This window comes from Anomaloglossus baeobatrachus, chromosome 7, assembly GCF_048569485.1.
Source record: "Anomaloglossus baeobatrachus isolate aAnoBae1 chromosome 7, aAnoBae1.hap1, whole genome shotgun sequence".
Lineage (NCBI taxonomy): Eukaryota > Metazoa > Chordata > Amphibia > Anura > Aromobatidae > Anomaloglossus > Anomaloglossus baeobatrachus.
In genome coordinates, this window is record NC_134359.1 from 61,501,883 (window position 1) to 61,522,074 (window position 20,192).

The following is a 20,192-nucleotide window of genomic DNA, read 5'->3' on the forward strand; positions in this document are numbered from 1 at the left end:
AGTAGGAATGGACAGAGTGGTGTTCAGGTGTCTGGCCGGCTGCTCTATTTTATGCTGATCGGTGCAGGTCCCAGCAGTCAGATCCTCATGATCAGCAAGTTATCACGCATCTTGTGGATAGGTGATAACTTGCTTTAACTGGACAACTGCTTTAAGGTTAGGTTCAGACAACAAAATTTTCATTTGGAAAAAATTTGAAGCAGATTTTCAAGAGGATTCACAGACGAGCCTGAACCTCAGAATTCTGCTCCAGATTAGGAGTCTGACATGTAGCACATCCACCTGAAGATTGATGTTATACAATAAAGTTAATCTCTGCGCAACTTTTAATAGACGTATCATATGTCACTTTATTAAAAAAAAAAAATAAATAAAAAAATACTGATATTGATTCTCCATTGAAATCAAAGACAGGCAGTTTGTGGACAAAAATCATGTGAATTTTGGTGAGAAATAAGAAGTGATATCTACATGGAAAAAACCCTAAAAGGTTTTCCTCCACTTTAAGGGAATCTGTCATTTGGTTTTTGCTATGAAATAAGAAAAGCAGCATAATTTAGGAGTAGAGATCTTGATTCCAGTGACGTGTCACTGTTTTCTGTTTTAATACAGTGTTTTATCGGCAGATTATCACTACAGGACTAGTTGTCTTGTCTCTTCTGGTCAAACAACACCCCCACCACTCATTAGCAGCTGTCAATATACAGTGTGCATGGAATGCTACCAATCAGTGGTGTGGGCGGGGTTATACAGAGCTCAGCATTCTGAGCTGTGCTAGATCTGCAGTAGAGAAAACTGTCAATCCATCACAACAGTGGCACCCGGGAAATCAAGTGACATCACTGGAATCAGGGACTAAGCTGCTACATTAGGCTGCTGTCAGATTACATAGCAAAAACCTGAAGACAGATTCCCTTTCAATTAGGCAAGGGCTATACCGTATAAGAGGGTAAAAGTATAACAGTGCCATGTCATCAACTCAACGTTACCCTATGAGGAAAAAAAAGCAGAAAATCCACTAATGGGAGATATTTTATTGCAGTTGCATTGAAAGTCTGAAGGTGCATTTTACCGCAGGTAGCAAGGAACAATTGTTATTGTATATTGCAAGGATGTTGTGCCCTAAATGTCTGTTGTGTGGGTTCCTACCAGTGACACCTGCAGCTGTGAGAAGAACGGGAGCTCGGCCAGTTCCCTAAATGCCATAGAACACAATGGAGGGAGTATCTAAATGTGTTACAAACATCTAAAGTGGAAAACATCCATTTATTTTGCCAGGAGTGGCTGACCCTCAGATGAGTATGTTGTGCTCCCGAATCACCCCCGACAGAGGTTATTGGGGTAAAGGAGGATTGGGCAGTTGGGATTTCGATGGCCGATCCTTACTATCCCTGAAAATAAAAAGTCACTGCCAAAGGTGTCACCTTTCTCTCTTTTGACAATTCAGGAACATTTGCTTGAGCGAAGCGTTCACGTGCATGGGAAAAATCAGGAGAGATGACTGCCGGTCAAAATGTTTGTTTGGCAGATATCTCATGTGCATTGGTAGCTTAATGCAGGGATAAAGATGGACTAATTCAGGAACGATTGAATAAAAAAAAAAAAAGTACCAGAATTTTTGGAAGGAGTTCATCAAAGTATTTAAAAAAACAAAAGTGACACGTTTTGACCAATCCCATATTAGCTCAAGCATTTTTTCAACGTTTTTATACTAGCCCCCGAACGTTTCTTATTTCAGTCCACAACTAGCAAAATGTCCCTTTTGACTGATATGAGATTATACAAAGTGACCATAAAACACTAAACTTTATACATCTGAATCCTCCAGCAGTACATAATAATTAAACTGTTCTGCCAGGGAAGGACGTCTGTCTCAATAAATGCCAAATGTACACACGTCTCAACCGGTAGGTGCACATGCGTCATCATCAATGCGTCACCTCCTGATACGGGAGTGATACCAAACAATCCTTTAGGGTTTTTCCATCTTCTATCCTCAGGAGCGCACCGCTCCCCTGACTCCTGGCTTGCTGGGGGTTGGTGTGCTCCTGAAGATTGACAGTTTGGACTCCACTGATCCAAACTGTGCTCTCTCCCAAGTGTCAAGCAGGTGCTGGAAAGGAAAAGTGGGCTTAATGCCGCACTGTCACCGAATGAAGAGATTGTTGATTATTAATAATTTTCTTTATTTCATAGGTCTACGCGTTTCAGGGCTCAAGTCTCCTTCAGTTGTATTGTTGATTCCTCCTTTTGGTCCTGAAGAAGGGGACTTGAACCCTGAAACGCGTAGACCTATGAACTAAAGAAAATTATTAAAAATCAACAATCTCTTCATTTGGAGGTGGTGCGGCATTAACCCCGCTTTTCTTCTCCATAACCGAATAGTAACCCTTGTGGGGCTGCGGCAGCCGCCATTTCTTTACAAGCTTTTATACGGGTTGTGACTTTCACAACCCCATTAGGTGAGTGTAATATTATATTGCAAATTTATATCTGGTAAGACCCCATATGCGCTCCTTTTTCTCAGCTTTACAAGTGTCAAGCAGGGACACAGTGGCTCCTGTGATTCGGTTAGCTTTAGAGCAGGGCTTACAAGAGGTAACTGGCCAGCTGATGACTGCGCTATGGCTGGTAATCTAGGCAAGAGCCGTATAAAATACAATTAGAGCGCACTCCATTTTTGAGAAAGTATAGGTTATTTAATAAGAAGTACATTGCAAAGTTGCTCTTTTTTTTTCCAAGTACAGTTCTTTGCAATATTACCGATTATTGAAGATGATCTGTAGGAAGAGAGGCAGCGCCATAGGGTTTTATCCTGATAAATATCAAAGATAGTAAAGGTATATGCTCACCTTAGAGCTGATCAGAAAGGCATAAAGATATGTCAGCTGCGCAATACCATGGACTGGTAAGGCTGATAATTGCTGTGTAGGAGTAAAGGTGTTAAACTTGCGCCGCTGCTGACATTCATTCGGCTGATAAGGTATAAGTGATTAAAAGGATGGACTTTATTCAACCGACGCGTTTTGAAGTTTAATATATCTACATCTCCTCAATATAGTAATGAATAAATAGAGCTTAATAAATTTTATAAATATTAAATAAGAGACCCACTCAGTTCATTCAATAAATATATTTATATACATACATATATACCACCGTGCGGAGCTGCCGCCCAACCTGCACCCCACCTACTGTCTCCTCCCCATAATCCTATAGAATGTAAGCCCGCAAGGGCAGGGCCCTCTTCCCGCTGTACTAGTCTGTCTATTGTAACTTGTATAGGTATTCTGTATGTAACCCCCTTCTCATGTACAGCACCATGGAATCAATGGTGCTCTATAAATTAATAATACATACACACATACCTGGAGAACAAAATTAGATAACAAAGGACAACACACAATTTCCTAAATGTTGCAGTCACTGTGTAGTCCTATGTGATTATATCCTAACATGAGTAATCTCGCAGTATTTTAAGCTTAAAGCAAATAAAAATGTAAATTAGATAAATTAAAAAGAACATTGATCAAAATTAGAGAACACTTTTAGATACCTGCAAGTTATTGGTGTTAATCTGTCACTTGGTGCGAATTTCCTTATCTGACAAACCCTATGTAACTGACAGCTTAACTTTCCAGTATGCGCGGACTATGCAAAAATTGGGGGCTGTCCCAGAGTGACTGAAACCCTCCGGCAGCAGGTTGTCCAGATGAAGGCCAAAGGGGTGACTATTATTATTATTATTATTATTTATAATCAGCGATTATCAGCCATAGTAAGAGAAGTTGGTAGTCCAAGTCTGCGAATTTGAGAATATTGCATCTTTACAACATCACAAACTCTTTCAAGTTCACCAAGGAGGCTGGTCACCCTCGAAAGACAAATGCAAGAGAGGGCAGGATAATGCGGACAATCTCCATCAGTAATCGTTTCAACATTGCAGCTGGAATTGCTCACCAGTTCGGCACTGAACAGGGTAAAAATGTGTTTCGTCATACAGTGTCACAATGTTTAAGAGCATTTGGACTGTAAGCCCACTCTACAGTGATCAAACCTCTCATTAGCAGAAAGAATGAAAAGGCTAGACTCACCTTTGGTGAGGAGCATGTTGTGTGGACAGAGGAGAATTCCTTTTAGTGATTAAAGCATTTTTAATTTATTTGGGTCTGATGGGAAACATTATGTTTGTCGACAAACTGGGGAAAGACTAAACCCAAAGTGTGTTAAGAAGTCAGTGAAAGGGGGTGGAGGAAGTGTCATGGTTTGGGGAATGTTTTCTGCAGCAGGAGTTGGACCTCTCAAACAGCTACATGGCAGAGTGAATGCAAGTGTATATCGGAACCTTCTTCAACAACACGTGGTACCTTACTTGCATTCATCACTCAATCAGCCAGCAATTTTCATGCAGGACAATGTCCCCTGTCACACAGCAAAACGGGTGAAGCAGTTCCTTGAAACAGAACACACTGAATCAATGACATGGCCGCCCAGAGACCTGATCTAAACCCAATAGAAAATCTCTGGAAAATCCTTGGTGACAAGAAACCCGCAACAGTCAAAGAACTGTGGAAGAGACTGGAAAAAGAGTGGACCAAAATCCCACCAGAGCAGTGCGAGAAACTAGTGATGTCCTGTGGCTGCAGATGTGCTGAAGTCATTTAGAGCGACAGCCTGTACTGACTGGTGAATGTTACCTGCAAAAAAAGGAAGTTATCTCTCTGTGCTACAGTCATTACTGTTCTCTAATTATCATCATCACGTTTTGGGCAAAATAAAGGTTTTATGTTGATAACCTTTGGATCATTTGTAACACACTGTTCTAGTGGCAAGGTGCACCCCTTACAAAAAAAACCCCTTCAAATATTGATCAACGTAGATTACAATATTTCTGAAAAAAAGCAAGTGATTGCAAGTGATACATTGTTCTCTAATTTTGATCTCCACTGTGTGTGTATATATATATATTTTGTTTTTGTATTTTTTTTCCCTTTGGTACACCTTTGCATTTACCTCACACTATCATTACTTTTTAGTAGAAGAAGGGAATTTTGTTTACTTACCGTAAATTCCTTTTCTTCTAGCTCCTATTGGGAGACCCAGACAATTGGGTGTATAGCTTCTGCCTCTGGAGGCCACACAAAGTAATTACACTTTAAAAAGTGTAACCCCTCCCCTCTGCTATACACCCTCCCGTGCATCACGGGCCCCTCAGTTTTGGTGCCAAAGCAGGAAGGAGGAAACTTATAAATTGGTCTAAGGTAAATTCAATCCGAAGGATGTTCGGAGAACTGAACCATTAACCAAAAGAACAATTGAACATGAACAACATGTGTACACAAAAGAACAACAGCCCGAAGGGAACAGGGGCGGGTGCTGGGTCTCCCAATAGGAGCTAGAAGAAAAGGAATTTACGGTAAGTAAACAAAATTCCCTTCTTCTTTGTCGCTTCATTGGGAGACCCAGACAATTGGGATGTCCAAAAGCAATCCCTGGGTGGGTAACAGAATACCTCGATAAAAAGAGCCGGAAACCGGCCCCCTCTTACAGGTGGGCAATTGCCGCCTGAAGGACTCGCCTACCTAGGCTAGCCTCTGCCGAAGCATAGGCATGCACCTGATAGTCTTTTGTGAAGGTGTGCAGACTCGACCAGGTAGCCGCCTGACACACCTGCTGAGCCGTAGCCTGGTGCCGCAAAGCCCAGGACGCGCCTACGGCCCTGGTAGAATGGGCTTTTAGCCCTGAAGGAATCTGAAGCCCCGATGAACGGTAGGCTTCAAGAATCGGTTCCTTGATCCACCGAGCCAAGGTTGACTTGGAAGCCTGAGACCCCTTACGCTGGCCAGCGACAAGGACAAAGAGCGCATCCGAACGGCGCAGGGGCGCCGTGCGAGAAATGTAGATTTTGAGTGCTCTCACGAGGTCTAACAAGTGCAAATCCTTTTCACATTGGTGAACTGGATGAGGGCAAAAAGAAGGCAAGGAGATATCCTGATTGAGATGAAAAGGGGATACCACCTTGGGGAGAAATTCCGGGACCGGACGCAGGACCACCTTATCCTGGTGAAAGACCAGGAAGGGGACTTTGCATGACAGCGCTGCTAGCTCAGACACTCTCCTAAGTGAAGTGACTGCCACTAGGAAGCCACTTTCTGTGAAAGGCGAGATAGAGAGATCTCCCGCATCGGCTCGAAAGGTGGCTTCTGGAGAGCCGTCAGCACCTTGTTAAGATCCCAGGGTTCTAGCGGACGCTTCTAAGGTGGGACTATGTGGCAAACTCCCTGCAGGAACGTGCGGACCTGCGAGAGTCTGGCTAGACGCTTTTGAAAAAACACTGAAAGCGCCGACACTTGTCCCTTGAGAGAAGCGAGAGACAAACCCTTGTCCAATCCTGATTGAAGAAAGGAAAGAAAAGTGGGCAATGCAAACGGCCAGGGAGCAAAACCCCTATCCGAGCACCAGGCTAAGAAGATCTTCCAAGTCCTGTGGTAGATCTTGGCGGACGTTGATTTCCTGGCCTGTCTCATGGTGGCAATGACATCTTGAGATAACCCTGATGACGCTAGGAGCCAAGACTCAATGGCCACACAGTCAGGTTGAAGGCCGTAGAATTCAGATGGAAAAATGGCCCTTGAGACAGCAAGTCTGGTCGGTCTGGGAGTGCCCACGGTTGCCCCACCGTGAGGTGCCACAGATCCGGGTACCACGACCTCCTCGGCCAGTCTGGAGCGACGAGGATGGCGCGGCTGCAGTCGGACCTGATCTTGCGTAACACTCTGGGCAGTAGTGCCAGAGGGGGAAATACATAGGGTAGTCGAAACTGCGACCAGTCCTGAACTAACGCATCTGCCGCCAGCGCCCTGTGATCCTGAGACCGTGCCATGAATGCCGGGACTTTGTTGTTGTGCCGAGACGCCATTAGATCAACGTCCGGCGTTCCCCAGCGGCAACAGATCTCTTGAAACACGTCCGGGTGAAGAGACCATTCCCCTGCGTCCATGCCCTGGCGACTGAGAAAGTCTGCTTCCCAGTTTTCTACGCCCGGGATGTGAACTGCGGAGATGGTGGAGGCTGTGGCTTCCGCCCACAGCAGAATCCGCCGAACTTCTTGGAATGCTTGACGACTGCGTGTGCCGCCCTGGTGGTTGATGTATGCGACCGCCGTGGCGTTGTCTGATTGTATTCGGATCTGTCTGCCCTCCAGCCACCGCTGGAACGCCTGTAGGGCTAGATACACTGCCCTTATCTCCAGAACATTGATCTGCAGGAAGGACTCCGTCGGAGTCCAGGTTCCCTGAGCCCTGTGGTGGAGGAAGACCGCTCCCCACCCTGACAGGTTCGCGTCTGTCGTGACCACAGCCCAGGATGGGGGCAGGAAGGATTTTCCCTTCGACAAAGAAGTGGGAAGAAGCCACCACTGAAGGGAGGTTTTGGCTGCTCTTGACAGGGAAACGTTCCTGTCGAGGGACGTCGACCTCTTGTCCCATTTTCGGAGAATGTCCCATTGAAGTGGACGCAGATGACACTGCGCAAAGGGAACTGCTTCCATTGCTGCCACCATCTTCCCTAGGAAGTGCATAAGGCGTCTCAAAGAGTGTGACTGACCCCGAAGAAGAGATTGGACCCCTGTCTGTAGTGAACGCTGTTTGTCCAGCGGAAGCTTCACTATCGCTGACAGAGCATGAAACTCCATCCCGAGGTAAGTCAGGGATTGGGTCGGTGTCAATTTTGACTTTGGGAAATTGATGATCCACCCGAACCTCTGGAGAGTCTCCAGGGCAATGGTCAGGTTGTGCTGGCAAGCCACCCAGGAGGGTGCCTTGACTAGGAGATCGTCTAAGTAAGGGATCACCGAGTGGCCCTGAGAGTGTAGGACCGCCACCACTGTTGCCATGATCTTGGTGAAGACCCGTGGGGCTGTCGCCAAGCCGAAAGGCAGTGCCACGAACTGAAGGTGTTCGTCCCCAATGGCGAAACGCAAGAAGCGTTGATGTTCGGGTGCGATCGGCACATGGAGATAAGCATCCTTGATGTCTATTGATGCTAGGAAGTCTCCTTGTGACATTGAGGCGATGACTGAGCGGAGAGATTCCATCCGAAACCTTCTGGTGCTGACATGCTTGTTGAGCAATTTGAGGTCTAGAACGGGACGGAAAGATCCGTCCTTTTTTGGCACCACGAACAAGTTGGAGTAGAAGCCGTGACCATGTTCCTGAGGGGGAACGGGAATCACCACTCCTTCTGCCTTCAGAGCATTCACCGCCTGAAAAAGTGCAGCGGCTTGATCTGGGGGCGGAGATGTTGTGAAGAAACGAGTTGGAGGACGAGAGATGAACTCTATCCTGTAACCGTGAGACAGAATGTCTCTCACCCATCGGTCTTGGACATGTGGCCACCAGGCGTCGCAAAAGCGGGAGAGCCTGCCACCGACCGAGGATGCGGTTTGGGGAGGCCGAGAGTCATGAAGAGGCCGCCTTGGTGGCGGTGCCTCCGGCGGTCTTTTTAGGCCGTGACTTAGACCGCCATGCAGAAGGGTTCCTCTGGCCCTTCTCCGACCTGTTTGACGTGGAGGAATGTGACTTGGCCGAGGGCCGAAAGGACTGAAACCTCGATTGAAACTTTCGCTGTTGAGGTTTGTTTTGTTTAGACTGGGGTAAGGACGAGTCCTTTCCCTTGGATTGTTTAATAATTTCGTCCAATTGCTCGCCAAACAAACGGTCGCCAGAAAATGGCAAACCGGTTAAGAATTTCTTGGAGGCAGAGTCTGCCTTCCATTCACGTAGCCACATGGCTCTGCGGACTGCCACCGAATTGGCGGATGCTACCGCTGAACGGCTCACCGAGTCCAGGACGGCGTTCATGGCGTAGGACGAAAAAGCCGACGCCTGAGAAGTCAGAGACACAACCTGCGGAGTAGCGGTGCGTGTGACCGCAGTAATCTCAGACAGACAAGCTGAGATAGCTTGGAGCGCCCACACTGTCGCGAATGCCGGAGCAAAAGATGCTCCTATGGCTTCATAGATGGATTTCATCATGAGCTCTATCTGCCTGTCAGTGGCATCCTTGAGCGATGAGCCATCTGCCACTGAAACCACAGATCTGGCCGCCAGCCTAGAGACTGGAGGATCCACTTTTGGACACTGAGCCCAACCCTTCACTACTTCCGGGGGGAAGGGGTAACGTGTGTCATTAAGGCGCTTAGTAAAGCGCTTGTCCGGGTATGCTCTGTGCTTCTGGACCGCATCCCTGAAATTAGAGTGATCGAAAAAGGCACTCCGTGTACGTTTGGGAAACCGAAACTGGTGTTTCTCCTGCTGTGAAGCCGCCTCCTCTACAGTTGGAGTTGGAGGAGAGATTTCTAGCACCTGGTTGATGGACGCTATAAGGTCATTTACTATGGCGTCCCCTTCAGGTGTATCTAGATTGAGAGCACCGTCAGGGTCTGAGCCCTGAGCTGCGCCTTCCTCTTCATCCTCTAGAGAGTCCTCATGCTGAGACCCTGAGCAGCGTGATGAAGTGGAGGAAGGTCCCCAGCGAGCCCGCTTCACCGGTCTGGGACTGCGGTCCGAGTCGGAGTCCTCACCGTGGGACCTATGTGTCACCTCAGGAGCAGATTGATGCGCCAACTGAGGGGGACCTGGGGACGAAGAACGCACAGTGCCCTGCATCTGTGTTGTTGGTCTGGACTGCAAGGCTTCTAGAATCTTAGCAGACCATTTGTCCATAGACTGAGCCATGGACTGTGAAAGCGACTCAGACAGTTTGTCAGCCAAAACTGCAAACTCTGTCCCTGTCACCTGGACAGTGGGAACCGGTGTCTCTACCTGAGCCGGGGGTCCCACCAGTGCCTGAGGCTCCGGCTGAGTGAGTGTCACAGGGGCCGAGCATTGCACACAATGAGGGTAGGTGGAACCTGCAGGTAGCACAGCCGCACATGAGGTACAGGTTGCAAAATAAGCCTGTGCCTTGGTACCCTTGCTCTTTGCGGACGACATGTTGTTGTCCTCCAAGAGATAAATAAGGGATCACCGTGATCACTGAGGGATATATATAGCCCCAAGTTAACAGTACAGCCGAACCAGCAAATGTATACACAAAAGATATATATATATACAGTTCGGCACTCTGGGGTGTCCAGCACCGGCAGACCGATGTGGCTTACCAACCGTTCTGTGTGGCCACCAGATTCCCTGCCCCGGGTCTCCCTCAGCTGCAGCCAGAAGTTCTCCACCGCAGAATGTGCTGAGAAAATGGCTGACGGCGTTCTCAGAGGAGGAGGGAGGCGTGGGCGTAGTCACAAAAGTGCGGGAATCTGGTGCCCCAGCGTGAGTAGTGAGGGGGGCGGAGGACAGCTCAGTGTACTCCAGCCCTCACTGTCGGCGTCATACCGACCGTCCCGCCCTTTTCCCTGACTGGCAGGCCTGGGGGCGGGAGAATACTATACTAGGCCGCAAAAGCCGGGGACTAAAGTTAAAACCGCGGCCGGCCGGCAGTGCACGGTCGGCGCGGTAGTCCCGGACCCATACCCACGCCGCAGTCGCTGCAGCGTCTGGGCCCAAGGTGCTTTATGCGCCGTCCCAACGGGGACACAGAGTACCTGTGGATGCAGGGCCATGTCCCTGACGATACTCCGTCTCCTTTCCAGCAGATTCCCCCAGGGGCTGCGGAGGGAGACCGGTCCCAGTGTCTGGATGACCGGATAGGATCCCACTTCCCCAGAGCCCCTAAGGGATGGGGAAGGAAAGCGGCAAGTGGCTGCAGCCTGTGTACCCGCAATGGGTACCTCAACCTTAACAACACCGCCGACCTGAGTGGGGTGAGAAGGGAGCATGCCGGGGGCCCCATAGGGGCCCTCTTTTCTTCCATCCGATAAAGTCAGCAGCTGCTGCTGACTAAAACGTGGAGCTTGCGTGAATGTGTGCCTCCTTCAACACAAAGCAAAAAACTGAGGGGCCCGTGATGCACGGGAGGGTGTATAGCAGAGGGGAGGGGTTACACTTTTTAAAGTGTAATTACTTTGTGTGGCCTCCAGAGGCAGAAGCTATACACCCAATTGTCTGGGTCTCCCAATGGAGCGACAAAGAAATATCAGATAGTACAGAGGTAAATTACTATTTCTAAATCACTAAACTGTCACGAGTTCTGACCCTCTGGGATATATATACCGTATTTTTCGGACTATAAGACGCACCCTGGTTTTAGAGGAGGAAAATGGGAAAATAAAACTTTAAGCAAAAAATGTGGTCATGACACACTGTTATGGGGCGAGGATCTGCTGCTCACACTGTTATGGGGGTAATGTCCCCAAATTCTCTACTAAGGTACCCCATCCTGGTAATGATCCTCCTGCCTTGTATATGATCCTGCTATAAACCCCCATCCTGCTCCTATACCAGCATCCTGTTTATATTCCCCCATCCTGCTCATATACCCCATCCTGTTCATATACCCCGATCCTATTGATATACCCCCATCCTATTGGTATACCCCCCATCCATCCTGCTCATATTCCCCCATCCATCCTGTTCATATACTCCCATCCTGTTCATATACCCCCATCCTGTTCATATACCCCCATCCTGTTCATATACCCCCATCCTGTTCATATACCCCCATCCTGTTCATATACCCCCCTTCCTGTTCATATACCCCCCTTCCTGTTCATATACCCCCCTTCCTGTTCATATACCCCCCTTCCTGTTCATATACCCCCCTTCCTGTTCATATACCCCCCTTCCTGTTCATATACCCCCCTTCCTGTTCATATACCCCCCTTCCTGTTCACATACCCCCCTTCCTGTTCACATACCCCCCTTCCTGTTCACATACCCCCCATCCTGTTCATATACCCCCCATCCCTCCTGCTCATATACTCCCATCCTGCTATATGCCCCCATCGTGCTCATATACCATCCTGGTATATGGCCTGTATCCTATAGCACAGAGAAAAAAATAAACGTTTATACTCACCTTTTCCTTACTCCCTCCAGCACCGATCATCTTCCTCTCTGCGCCACTGACCTGTGTGTGTGGAGCCGTTCCCCTGCTGCATCGCGATGTCTTCCTGTCTGTGCCGATCAGCTGACCAGCTCAGCACAGATCAGCTGACCGGCACAGACAGGAAGACATCGCGTGCAGCAGGGGGGCGGCTCCACACACGGGGACGGGTGAGTGTACTGATTCACTGCACCCCGCGCTGGTAATGACGCGCGGGGGGGCAGTGAATACAGCCGCACATGATCACTCCAGGCTGTAATTGCCAGGAGTGATCATGTGGCCGGCTCTTTGCTATGCGCGCGTCCCCGATCGTCCTCCCGCCCACCTGTCAGCGCCGGCTTCTGCACTGAGAGATGGACGGGAGGATGGGCGTGCATATGTAATGAGCGGGCCCACGTGGTCACGGCAGGCGCTGCTGCTGCCTGCTCGTGCCCCCGATGACCCGCAGCACCCTCATTCCCAGCCGCAGCCCTATAGTCAGACCATAAGACGCACCCCCAACTTTCCCCCAACATTTGGGGGAAAAAAGTGCGTCTTATGGTCCGAAAAATACGGTATATCCCAGAGGGTCGATCAAATAAAGACCATCCTTTTAATCACTTATGCTGCATCATCTGAATGATTGTCAGCAGCGCAACTTTTACTCCTACCCAGCAATTATTCAATATGAAACAATCCCTTTAAAAAAAAACCAGTCATTTCAAAATGCTGTTTAACCTATGGGCAGCGTGTTATAAAGCAGGAACAGCTACACAGGGTAAGAAAAAAAATAGATTCAGTCTAACTTACTCATTGGAACCCTCGTTCATTCTGAACAGGAGTCCAGTAGGCGGTCCCATCAGCTTTCATGACTAGATTAGATGAACATGATTAGAACCGCCTACTGGTCTCCAAAGCCCACTATAAGCAGGAAATTAATAAATTAAATTTGTTCCCACACACTTGTATATCAATGTGCTGCCCACAGACAGGCCTGCATATCCCAAATGACAGGTTCTCTTGAATAAACCAGAACAACAAAAGGATTTACCAAAACCTCCCGTTACCCGTGAACAACAGAAAGCGCAGCGTGAGATCACACACTAAAGCAGGAAACCCACATAAAACGTTCTGGGTTTAATTTTTTTTTTCAAATTTCAAAAAAAAGGGAATTTCAAATACTTTACAAAATTTACTGGAATGTTCTGTTGTTCTGTCACAACAAAAAAAAAAAACAAAAAACATTTTTTGAGATATGGGGGGGAAAAAGAAAAAAATAAAACTTTACAGCCTATTAAATGTCACCGGCTATAAATATTCACCTAGTTGACATTGAATAATCAGAGGCATCAACAAGATAACCTTAAAAAGTGATCTGAACATTACATTGAGAGAGGACTTGTGGAAGCTCTTTCATTAGCTCATCACCGTGACCCGAGGTTGGAAGCAGAGAAAGCATCTTCTCTCTAATGACTTTAAGTACAAGTGGCCTTTGACCAGCGATCATGTTAAAACACAAAGAATAATGAACTTCTTCTGTATTTCAACTTGCCATAAGGATAAAAAGGCAAGCAAGGCTACAAGCAATTTCTGTGATTTATATATATACACACACATATATATATATATTTGGGTTTTTTTTTTAAAAAATCACAGAAAATGCTTGTATCCTTTTTAGCACTATGGCAAAGTTATAGGTCTACTTATTTATGTCTTTACAGTGTGGGTGTGTGTATATGTGTGTGTGTATATATATATATATATATATATATATATATATATATATACACATACATATATATATATATATATACACATACATATATATATATATATATATATACACACATACATATATATATATATATATATACACACACATACAGTGCCTACAAGTAGTATTCAACCCCCTCCAGATTTAGCAGGTTTAGACATTCGGAATTAACTTGGCATTGTGACATTTGGACTGTAGATCAGCCTGGAAGTGTGAAATGCACTGCAGCAAAAAAGAATGTTATTTCTTTTATTTTTTTATTTTATTTTTTAAATTGTGAAAAGTTTATTCAGAGGGTCATTTATTATTCAACCCCTCAAACCACCAGAATTCTGTTTGGTTCCCCTAAAGTATTAAGAAGTATTTCAGGCACAAAGAACAATGAGCTTCACATGTTTGGATTAATTATCTCTTTTTCCAGCCTTTTCTGACTAATTAAGACCCTCCCCAAACTTGTCAACAGCACTCATACTTGGTCAACATGGGAAAGACAAAGGAGCATTCCAAGGCCATCAGAGACAAGATCGTGGAGGGTCACAAGGCTGGCAAGGGGTACAAAACCCTTTCCAAATAGTTAGTCCTACCTGTCTCCACTGTTGGGAACATCATCCGGAAGTGGAAGGCTTATGGAACTACTGTTAGCCTTCCACGGCCTGGACAGCCTTTGAAAGTTTCCACCCGTGCCGAGGCCAGGCTTGTCCGAAGAGTCAAGGCTAACCCAAGGACAACAAGGAAGGAGCTCCGGGAAGATTTCATGGCAGTGGGGACATTGGTTTCAGTCAATACCATAAGTAACGTACTCCACCGCAATGGTCTCCGTTCCAGACGAGCCCGTAAGGTACCTTTACTTTCAAAGCGTCATGTCAAGGCTCGTCTACAGTTTGCTCATGATCACTTGGAGGACTCTGAGACAGACTGGTTCAAGGTTCTCTGGTCTGATGAGACCAAGATCGAGATCTTTGGTGCCAACCACACACGTGACGTTTGGAGACTGGATGACACTGCATACGACCCCAAGAATACCATCCCTACAGTCAAGCATGGTGGTGGCAGCATCATGCTGTGGGGATGTTTCTCAGCCAAGGGGCCTGGCCATCTGGTCCGCATCCATGGGAAGATGGATAGCACGGCCTACCTGGAGATTTTGGCCAAGAACCTCCGCTCCTCCATCAAGGATCTTAAGATGGGTCGTCATTTCATCTTCCAACAAGACAATGACCCAAAGCACACAGCCAAGAAAACCAAGGCCTGGTTCAAGACGGAAAAAATCAAGGTGTTGCAGGGGCCTAGTCAGTCTCCTGAACTTAACCCAATTGAAAACTTGTGGAAGGAGCACAAGATTAAAGTCCACATGAGACACCCAAAGAACCTAGATAACTTGGAGAAGATCTGCATGGAGGAGTGGGCCAAGATAACTCCAGAGACCTGTGCCGGCCTGATCAGGTCTTATAAAAGACGATTATTAGCTGTAATTGCAAACAAGGGTTATTCCACAAAATATTAAACCTAGGGGTTGAATAATAATTGACCCACACTTTTATGTTGAAAATTTATTAAAATTTAACTGAGCAACATAACTTGTTGGTTTGTAAGATTTATGCATCTGTTAATAAATGCTGCTCTTGTTTGAAGTTTGCAGGCTCTAACTTATTTGCATCTTATCAAACCTGCTAAATCTGCAGGGGGTTGAATACTACTTGTAGGCACTGTATATATATACATATATATACACACATATAAATATATATGTACACACACACATATAGGTAGATATATAAACACACTGTGAGGACATAAATAGGTAGAAATCTAACTTTCCATAGTGAGAAAAAGGCTACGAGTATTTTCTATGATTCTTTAATACATTTTTATATATATATATATATATATATATATATATATATATATATATATATATATATATATATATATATATATATATATATACATACATATATATATACACACACACACACACACACACACACACACACATATATATTATATATATATATATATATATATATATATATATATATATATATATATATATATATAGTGGAACCTTGGTTAATGAGAACAATCCGTTCTGGGAGTGTGCTTGTTAACCAAGTTACTCGTTCAGCAAAGCAAGATTTCCCATAAGAGATCATTGCAATGCAGACAATTCGTTCCACAACTTGTTGAGTGTCCCATCCTGGTCCCCTATTCTGCCATTCCACACACACACAAAACACACAAACTCACACGCACATATTATATGCTAACCTTACCTTCCGTTCCATCGCCGGCCTGCTGGGACTTGCTGTTCGCTAGCACAGGCTGTGTATCGGGTAACCATCATGACGAGGGAGGAACTTCCGCACCCAGAGTGCTGACGTCAAAGGCAGGAGCCGCTTGCCTCTGTTTGGTCAGTGCACTGCCTTTGAGTAGCGTCTGACAACGGAAGTTACTGCCTCGTCACCGATGGTTACTGATACACAGCCTATACCGGCGAACTACAGGACCCAAGAGGCCGGTGATGGAATGGAAGGTACACATATTATGTTCACCTTACCTCCAGTTCCTTCGCCGGCCTCCTGGGTCTTGTAGTTCGCTGTGAGGATTCGTCCCTCGTCGCAATGTACTGGCGCACTACAAGAACCATGAGGCCGGCGATGTAACGGAAGGTAAGGTGAGCAATACATAATACTGTACGTGTGTGCGTGTTTGTTTGTGCGTGCTTGTGTGTGTTTGTGTGAACTGCAAGAGCGGGTCAGAGGTGGTGGATGTACGGAACCGGAAGTGTGTGCGGTGAGGATTTTGCTCGTACAGAAAGGCTTTCTCGTAAACTAGGTTACAAATTTACAGCAAGCTTTGCTTGTTAAGCGAAATTCTCGTTAACTGAGTTACTCGTCAAGCAAGGTTCCACTGTATATATATATTATATATATGTATATTATATATATATATATATATATATACATACATACACACACACACACACGCACATATATTTTTCTATTAATTTATTTATTTTAAGTGACTTTGTTTACACACATGCATTAGAATTCATACTTACTAAAAACAGCAGGCTACCATAGTATAGTGGTCAAAAAATAAAACAGCAGTCGTTTATGAACCCGGTTTGACTCCCAAGAATGTCTGAATCTGTGTGTGTGTGTGTGTGTGTGTGTGTGTGTGTGTGTGTGTGTGTGTGTGTGTGTGTGTGTGTGTGTGTGTGTGTGTGTGTGTGTGTGTGTGTGTAATTTGAAGAGTAATTTTAATGAAAAAATGCACACAAACGTCCTAATAAACCCCTTAGGCTGCTTTCACATTGAGTTCTAAACTACATTCACTGGTCTTGTCGAAACTGCCATCTGAACCCCCCTGCAAAACAAGTTTCGGACGCATGCGCCGATTGGGCCATTAACTATAATAGTGAAGACAGAGGCACCATGTGCTCTGTCTTGCACCATTTTTAAAAGTATACGCTTTCTGCAGGCAGAAACTCAGACATAGTTGACTTCGTCTGGGTGCCTGCCAGCAGAAAGCATATACGCCCGAAAATGGTGCAAGACAGGGCACAGTGTGACTCCGTCTCCACCATTATAGTTAATGGCCCCATCGGCACATGCATACGAAACCCGTTTTGAGGGGAGGTTCGGATGGAAGCTCTCACGGGACCACGCAGTGTGGCCTTACGCTTGCAGTTGCTATTACTTACATATTCTGGTTTTAACTTTTTGTCTCCTCCTCGCACGGCTACTTTTTCCAGCTTATCTATGGCAGCTGCGATGGCTTCTTCATCCTTTAGGCGGAGCTCCTCATGGATAATCTCAATGTCACGCACTGGGTTGACGCTTCCTTCGACATGTACGATGTCATCATCATCAAAGGCGCCTATGGATCAGAAAAGTCAAATTTTAAAAACACAATTCCAAATATGCAGAGAATTGTACAAAGTTATCACAAACATTTTTTCAAATAAATAGGTTGGAATTTTACAGTCAAGAGAAAAACTCTCCGATCCATCTCCGCTTTAACGTATTTATCCACATGGCACATTTGCATTCCTCAAGCGTCACAATGAGTTTCTTTTACGTAGGATTTCACAAAACAAATCAATAAGGTAATTTTAGAAAGATTGAATAAATGCATTATGCACTGAACCTTTATCAGCTATTCACTAATATTATGATCTGCCTCAATTGTTTTCGTTTCTCAAGATCGGTTCCTCACGGATTTTCATGGCAAAATTTAGCAGCATTTTCAGCAAGCTCTACGCATGAAGCACAAAAAACAATCGTTTCAAGTGCAACAATTCATGAATTTTGGCAGGAGACAAAGAATTTAACTTTCACTTTGGGCTTTAGGTGATCAAAAGGATAAGGTATGAGATATACCAGTGCTTTGTCACTGCACTTGAAGGGATTTTCCAGGTTTAAGAATTAAAGAGGTTGTCCACTACAAAGCATAGTGGCTACATCAATGTAAAGCTGAAACAAAAGGCTTTATCTAAATACCTTCTTTTGTCAATTCTGCCTGTCAGTGGCTCTCTCTCTGTCTGCTCATCCCCATCACATGACCCCCGCGGCTGCAGTGATCTCTGATGTCCGGTGATGTCAGGTCAACTTCCGGAATTGGAAGTTGACCAGAGATCACGGAGGTGGGATCCAGTCTTCGTGAGTGACTGGACTGTGGGCAGTGTCACCACACATCACAGCCCAGCTATGCTTGTGGCTCTCTGCGGTGAAGGAGAGAGCATGCACAATGATGGGCTGTGACGTGCGGTGAAACTCCATCCACAGCCCAGTCACTCGCGGAGACTGGGTCCCGCCTTGGTGATATTGAATCAACTTTCAATTCCAGAAGTTGACGTGACATCACCGGACATCAGAGGTCACTGCAGCCGGGAATCACGTAATGGGGATGAGTGGACTGCGATAGCATTGCTCACAGGCAGAATGGATAACAGAGGTTATTTAGAAAAAGCCTTCTGCTTCAGCGTTACACCGCTGTGGCCACTATGCTTTGTAGTGGACAACCTCTAAGCATTAGGAAGGGAAGCAATACTTACCCCAGGAATTTGCCATTTGCTCCAGTGCTGCCGCTCTGACAGTCTCTGCCCAACAGGAAGAGATGACATCGCGTTCACCGGTCACCTGACCCTGCTGCCAGTCCGCGGCTGGATCATGGTGTTAAAGAGTAACTGTGGTTTTATAAAATCAATAATAATAAGTATGTCGTCTTGTTTGTTTATTTTTTTTAAACGTCCCTTTCCACTGCTTAATAAAAATAAATAAATCAAAATGGTTTATTAGTCTACACGTCTAAGGCCAACCTAGCCCCTTCCTCAGGACAAAACCATAGTATTGGCTTTGTCCTGAGGAAGGAGCTATATTACCTTGAAACACATACACTAATAAACCAATTTTGAACTGGGTCCATTCGGAGTCCTTTTTGTCCACTGAGGCAGCGCAGAAGAGCCGCTCATTTTTTTCCTGATCACTCGCGGATCTGCAGCAGCCTGTTACGCATGAGTAGATTTGTCACACACACCTTTTCCAGGTGAGGCGATATTAATCTCATCCCTACCCTAACCAGTTAAGCCCCCATTGCGCTTGTTTTCTACCTTAGTTTTTCCTGTCCTCCACTGTACAGGGGCAGAATGTGAATGGGATGCATATAAAACATTTGCATAACAAAACTAACCTCATCCTAAATCCAGTCATCTTTCGTGTTTTCAAGGTTGTTTGTCAATATTCCGAATTATCTACTCAACTGGCACTTATTTCATAATGTGTTTAGGGCACCTAGGCAATGCCAATGTCTACCCACACCCCGTCCCCTCATCCACATCCTCACGCCATCTCTTGGATTAATTTGACGGACATGTAATTTTTTTGGGTAAGCTAGGTTTGTGGGTGACTCCAGAGCAGAAGAAATACCGGTAGAAGAAAAAAAAATCAACACATAGCAAAGTAAATCGAGTCATGGGCCAATGGAAATCAAAGCTTAGACTGAATTCCAGAAAAGCAAAGAGGAGTTAATATTAAGCAGTGGCACCGGGAGGGGAAGAGCACCAACACTAAAAGAAAGGTAAAACAATCACTGATCTTGGGGAGACCAGCCAGAGAAAACACTGCCGGCAGCCAGCGAGGGCGCTCAACACAGTGAAATCCTAGGTGCATTGCCCCCTGGGAAGTATGCAAATCAAAAAGGTCCGTGGAGCCTTTGTTAGGAGTCTCAACACAGAAAATGGCCAGATATCCCTCCAGGAAGGACCTAGCCAAGGAGTGGCTCTTTTGAGGATGAGGGGCAATACCCCGAAACAGCTGTCTGTGGATGGATACCTTGTGAGCAAGGATGGTTGACCTTAGGGAGATCAACATCCACCACTGCGGAGACACCATCACGTGTTTCTCAACGCAGTGATTCTAGAGCAATGCCCCCTGGGAAA

General features: G+C 45.9%; 1 protein-coding gene across 2 annotated transcripts in view; it reads right to left on the reverse strand.

The window, feature by feature from the left end:
* OLA1 (Obg like ATPase 1) overlaps positions 1-20,192 on the reverse strand; it is a 273,951-nt gene that overhangs the window by 121,111 nt on the left and 132,648 nt on the right. For both annotated transcript variants that reach the window (XM_075318875.1, XM_075318874.1), the window contains one exon: positions 17,457-17,632. In XM_075318875.1, the coding sequence (XP_075174990.1) occupies positions 17,457-17,632 (176 nt within the window). The remainder of the gene's footprint in view (positions 1-17,456; positions 17,633-20,192) is intronic.